The following is a 6,511-nucleotide window of genomic DNA, read 5'->3' as shown; positions in this document are numbered from 1 at the left end:
GCTGCAACTCAGCACCTGCCACACTGCACTTGCTGCGCTCAGCAACTGCAAATACCGCACCGTAGCCACAGACTGCACTCAGCAACTGCAAATATCACACCACGCACACACGCTGCAACTCAGCACCTGCCGCACTGCACGCTCAGCAATAGCAACTGCTTCACCGCAGGCGCACACGCTGTGCTCAGCAGCTGCAAGTACCGCCCACACCACACCACACGCACATCCACTGCACTCAACAACTCACACTCAGTTGCACAAGCTACACACACATACACGCACACTGCACTCAGCAAGCTGTGCTGCTCTGGGCATACACAACACCCATGCACACGCTGTATCGCAGGGTCACAGCATGGTGCCCCAGTGCTCCACGAACTAGTTGCACAACCTGGGGCATGCGGCGCTATGTACAGGCTGCCCACGGGCTCCCGGTGTGACCTCGAGGAAGTCACATAGTCTCTCTGGGCCTGGGATCTCCCCCTCTGAAATGGCGCAATGGAACACTCAACTCTTCGGGATGGAGCCTCACTTTCAATATATACAGTGCTTAACACAACAGAGCCCTGATCTCAGTAGCGGCATCAAGGTGATCAATGGGCCAGCGCAATAGTCTCCTGTTTATCACATCCTGCCTATAACAACACGCTTTTACATAACATGTCCAACTGCTTCCTAGGTTGGCCACAACATGTAACATAGAGAGAGTGCTTTTACAGCATAGATTCCTAGATTCGAAGGCCAGAAGGGACCATTGTGATCCTCTAGTCTGACCTCCTGCCTAGCCCAGGCCAGAGAACGGCCCCGAAATAATTCCCAGAGCAGATCTTTTGGAACATGATTTAAAAATTGTCAGTGATGGAGAATCCACCATGACCCCTGGTACATTGTTCCAATGGTTAATTACACTCCCCATTAAAAACGGCAAAGAGTCCTGTGGCACCTTATAGACTAACAGACGTATTGGAGCATGAGCTTTCGTGGGTGAATACCCACTTCATCGGATGCATGTAGTGGAAATTTCCAGAATAAATGGACACAAATCAGATATTAGGAATGGCAATATACAAAAACCTGTAGGAGAACACTTCAATCTCCCTGGACACACAATAGCAGATTTAAAGGTAGCCGCCATCCTGCAGCAAAAAAACTTCAGGACCAGACTTCAAAGAGAAACTGCTGAGCTTCAGTTCATCTGCAAATTTGACACCATCAGCTCAGGATTAAACAAAGACTGTGAATGGCTAGCCAACTACAAAAGCAGTTTCTCCTCCCTTGGTGTTCACACCTCAACTGCTAGAAGAGGGCCTCACCTCCCTGATTGAACTAACCTCGTTATCTCTAGCCTGATTCTTGCTTGCATATTTATACTTGCCTCTGGAAATTTCCACTACATGCATCCGACGAAGTGGGTGTTCACCCACGAAAGCTCATGCTCCAATAAGTCTGTTAGTCTATAAGGTGTCACAGGATTCTTTGCCGCTTTTACAGATCCAGACTAACACGGCTACCCCTCTGATACTTGACCCATTAAAAACGTATGCCTTATTTCCAGTCTGAAACCTTCCCTCCACCCCCATCTGGGTTGACAGCAGGGTTTGAACCCAGAACTTTCTTGTGCTAAAAGTTCTGTTTGTAGAGCATCCTTTCATGGTTGGAGTGGCATAATAAGACCCCTGTGTGTGTGAAATTTAAAATAACCAAGCCTGCCGCTCAGGAAATGCTCCACTAATGAAGTAGGATGAAAACTTGAGGGGCCTTCTTTAAAAATCTGTTTGTTTTTAGGGAGCCGTCCCCCAAATTGAAAAAAGACAAAGCCATTTGTAGGGCACCGATGTTTCTCTCTTGCTCTCTTCTCTCCCCCAGCTGGGGTCTCCAGCGGGAATGGAACCCTGGTGCTTCAACACTAAGAGCACAGGCTAAAAGAGTAGCTCCGTTAACTGGTAGTGGTAGTAGGCTCTAATCCTCTGTTTGGACCAGCAACTAGATGGGGAAGTGGCACACAGATTCACGAGCACATACAGGAGGCTGTGAAAATTGGGGCCTCCCATTGGCCGCAGGAGGGGAGGCCCTTGGGATATGTTGGGCCCTCAAATGACATTGCACTTTTGCGCAGCGCTGGTCTGTAGGGTGCGGGTTAGGGGAAGGCTGGGAGGTGCCATAATCAGTGCATGAGTTCTCTGCTCTGTGTGTTGTGTAGGAAGCAGGCTTGGAGCTGGTCCACCTTGCGCTCAAGGCCAAGTGCTCATCAAATGACTTGGATTCATTGGTTTCCCAGTTGATTGATGACATCATCGCGGACTGCAGGTATTTCTGCCAAATTAAACTGTGAGCCTTTTCATGCGCTTATTACAAGAACATTTATTTATGTTGGAAGGGGCCTTGTGCTGAAAAATCCTGGTCATTTGCTAATGTTTACTTCAAAGGTTGGTGAGCCAAGGCACGGAGTTGAAAAGGTGACATTTAAAGCAGATCATAAATTTCCACTCTTTATGCAAGGGCTGCAGCCCAGCATACCTGAATAAGCCTCATTGTGTCGCAGCTTGAGCCATTGCAATAGATATGCCTCCAGCTGGAATCTAGGGCTAGAAAAAAAGAACCGCCTAGAATTTACATTCGCAGATACTGTTGTGGTAGGAATGAACTTTTATGAAGCAGTGACTTCTCCTCTGGATGTACTGTGTATGTGAGAGAGATTCTTGACTCACAGGACCATGGGAATTGCCAGACTGCATCCGACAAGTGTCTCTCTAGCCCAGTATCCTTCCTTCGACAGGGGCCAACGCTAGGTGCTTCAGAGGAAGGTGTAAGGACCCTGTCACTAGGCAGATATGGGAGAATCTGCCCCCATGAAGGTCTTGTCTTGATCTCTAATAATAGGAGATGGGTTTAAGCCCTGAAAAAAGTTTATCTCCCTTTCAATACTCTTTTTTTAAGCATTATGTATTATAATCTTGGATATTCTTATTATCCATATAAACATCCAATCCCTCTTTGACTCTTCCTAAATTCTCAAAAACATCCTGTAGCAAGGCGTTCCACAGGTTAATTTACAGCTGGAATGAAAAAGTAATCTATATTTTCATAAAATTCTGCTAGGGGAGGATATACTTGGTTTCCATCCCCTTAACCCCGCCCTGTTTCAGGTGACACCAAACTGAACACACTGTTATGCTATCAATACAGGTAGGTCAAGATTTTCACAAATAAGGGCCCAGAGTTTGGCTCCTTACTCTGTATTTAGGTGCCTAAATAAGTGCTAAGCACCCAACAGCCCCCATTGACTCTAGTGGGGGATGCTGGTGCTTCATATATTTGAAAATGAGGCCACTTCATGTGGATTGAGGAGTCTAACTGTTGGTTCCTACTTTTGAAAATCTTGGTCTTTCTATACTTTTTCAAGGACAAAGTCCAAATATTGCCAGAGGAAGTTCCGTTAATGGAATCACCTTGTCCCAGAGGTGCTGGCTCTTCCCTTGGCAGTGGTCACAAAAAAGAGGTTTTTGTTTAAGTGAGTAAAGGAAATGAATAGATTTCCCCAGTCCCTTGTTGACCCTCTGCATAACTCACACAGCCCGGGGAGAATATTAACAGCACATCACTGCTCGGTCAGTTTCTGGTTCTCTGGCACTTGCAGGCTGTTTCATTACTGATGCTCCAGCCAAGCAAAAAATGGGCGTTCTGTCCCCAGATCTGCCACTGACTTGCTGTGGGACCTGGGCAAGACACTCTGTGCATCTCTTTCACCCTTTCTCTGTCTTGTCTCTTCAGACCATAAGCTCTTTGGATCAGGAACTGTCTCTGTGTTTGTACAGCACCTAGCACAATGGGACCGGGACCTCAGTCAGGCTTGGGGGTGCCACTGAAATACAAATAAGAATGGAAAGATATCCATTCACATTCTGTTTTTAAACCAGAGCCTGAAACTGGGGCCTAACCGGCCCTTAATCTCCCCATCAAAGGGAGGGAATCCAACATTATGCGTGCCTTTGAAAAACCCTAACCTTTCCCATTGAAGCATCTGATTTATATCATAATCAGGGAAGGCAAAGAGTCCATATGTTTTCCCTTAACAATATGTCCTAGGTCCTGTGACCCGGACCTATTTTGCAGGTAGGCACCAGTAACAGAAAGGTCTGTTGGAAGAGCATTGTTGAAATATGAATGTCTGGCACAGACTTTTGTTGAATTTTATTTTCCAATATGATTTGACTCTCTGTCTAAGTAGGTTTTTCCATGGCCCATGTCACCATGATATCTTGGGGCAGGGTTGCCCGGAGGGGGGTGGGGCAAATGGGGCAATTTGCCCCGGGCCCCACGAGAATATAGTATTCTATAGTATTGCAACTTTTTTTTATGGAAGGGGCCCCCGAAATTGCTTTGCCCCAGGCCCCCTGAATCCTCTGGGCGGCCCTGTCTTGGGGCTGTGGAGTCTGAAACTGGAGTTCCCAGGCTTTATCACCATATCTCAATTCCCCTCCCCTCCTGTCCCCAGCTGCATATCGCCCCAACTCCAGCAATTGCTCACAGGGGGATCTTTAATATGTTTTTAGTTGTTGAGTAGGGGGTGATGATAAGCCTTTGCCAAAGGGAATTGTTAAAATCCTGTGGCCTTTTCTGAAGAAGGTGGCAGCTATTAGACAGCCGTTGTTGCTTTTCCTAAAGCTTTCCCGGTTCAAAATACCCAGGGGTACAGAAATAGTCAGGCTTCATATTGAGAAGTGTTGGAGAAAGACGCCAATTGACAGCGCTGGAAAGTGATGCCTCCCAGTGACTGAACAGCTACAGCCCTGCCCCACTCGCATCTCTCAATCCTCAACTCAGAGGCACCATTTCTAAGGAGAAAAAGGGAGTTTGCCTCTGTGTGTATCCCCAGTCTTCGTCGAGACAAACGTGTTGAGTTGCAGATGCTAGTTCACTGGGAAATGGACCAAGACCCATTCACTCATTCCACACAGGGCTCACCCCCGCGATGATATTGACTCACTCTCCCAACCTTTGTTGGATTTGAACCAGTAACCGAATGGCAAAAGACCCCATGGAGCCTACTGCTGGGCCTTTGAGCCACCTGGTCCTCGTTGCTCTTTGCTAAGACGCACGTAGGTCACTAGCAAAGGTGTTTGGAAGCCTACGGCGTTCACTCACATCCTGTGGGGTTTGTTTGAGGGCCAGTAGCTTGTTCTTTCAGGGGCAGGCGATGGAATGGAATAACACGCCCCACGTGTGGCATGCAGATGAGCCAAGTCTGCTGCTCGGGAAATGCTCCATAAACCAACGAGGATGGCAGCTTTAAGGATGCTCTTTTAAAAACCTATTTATTTGATTTTAAGCCTCACCAGGGAGATGTTCACCCCTGCTCCCCCCCAACTCCTTGGAAAAGGTCAGAGCTATTGTAAGGGCTGTAAATATTCCATTGCTCCTGTGTGTGCCATACGTGACCTGAGGATAATCCCAGGATTTAGGTTTTCCAGAGATGCTGCTCCCTCCAAAACAAATTCAATTAAATGAGGAAAAAAATGTCACTGAGGGAGCCTGCCAAGCCAGTGGTTCGCTCTGGCTCTGTTTCCTCCTCTGTGCTAAGCTCCTGTGGTAAATTGCTTCTGCATAGCTGAGAAAAATTGGCCTAAATAAATCAGCGAGCAGCCCTAGCACATGTTCTGAAAAGAGAGCAGAATTTGCTAAACTAATTAGGATAATATCCAAATTGATGGGCTTGCCGATACCAACCACATGTGCCTTCTGGGGAGTCTTGTGCGTTGTAGCAGTGTCTGCCAGCAGGCCTAACCCAAGAGGGACTGGCTCTTGGGGCTCTAAAATTGGACCACTGAGTTGCTTGTTTCATTAGAAATCTGACTGAGCCAGTCACTGGAGAGTGGAACACTCTTTGGGATCCTTTTCAGTGTAAGGCCAGAAAGACCCATTACGATCATCTAGTTTGACCTTCGGCGCAGCACAGGCTGGGGAATCTTGCCCAATAATTTTGGCTTCAAGCCCATAGCTTCTGTTTGAGCTAGAGCATATATTTTAAAGAGACATCTAGTTTTGACTTAAAGACTCCAAGTGGTAGAGAATCCATCACTTCCCGAGGTAAGTTGTGATGGTTAATTACCTTCACGGTTCACAATGAGCACCTTATTTCTAGTCCGAATGTGTCTAGCTTCACCTTCCAGCCATTGGATCGCATTCTGCCTTTTGCAGCTAGAATATAGAGCCATCTGCCATCAGAAATCCTTCTACATGTAAGTACTTGGAGATTGTGATCAAGTCACCTGTTGACCTTCTCTGGGATAATAGTCTGTCACAGTGAGGCATGTTTTCAAGACTTCTATAGCAGTGTTTTCCTTTCCCGGAGGGTTGGTATTGACTCTACCCATTCTTGGGGTAACAGGAAAGGTACCATTGTCTGGAATGGAGTGGTGTTCTTGCTACTTCATTTTAAACTCCTGGGGGTCCCTAAGTACACTGGAGGGAGACGCTTTAGACATGTAGATATTTATCCTTGTAAATACAG

General features: G+C 46.9%; 1 protein-coding gene across 1 annotated transcript in view; it reads left to right on the top strand.

Moving 5' to 3' along the window:
• DYSF (dysferlin) overlaps positions 1-6,511 on the top strand; it is a 270,372-nt gene that overhangs the window by 101,512 nt on the left and 162,349 nt on the right. The window contains exon 21 of the mRNA XM_029913433.1: positions 2,201-2,307. Coding sequence (XP_029769293.1) covers positions 2,201-2,307 — 107 coding nt within the window. The remainder of the gene's footprint in view (positions 1-2,200; positions 2,308-6,511) is intronic.

The sequence above is a fragment of the Terrapene carolina genome, unplaced genomic scaffold (genome assembly GCF_002925995.2).
Source record: "Terrapene carolina triunguis isolate 2854851 unplaced genomic scaffold, T_m_triunguis-2.0 Scaffold633, whole genome shotgun sequence".
In the NCBI taxonomy this organism is placed as follows: Eukaryota; Metazoa; Chordata; order Testudines; family Emydidae; genus Terrapene; species Terrapene triunguis.
Note: the sequence above shows the minus strand (reverse complement) of the source record. Positions and strands in the feature narration are given on the sequence as shown.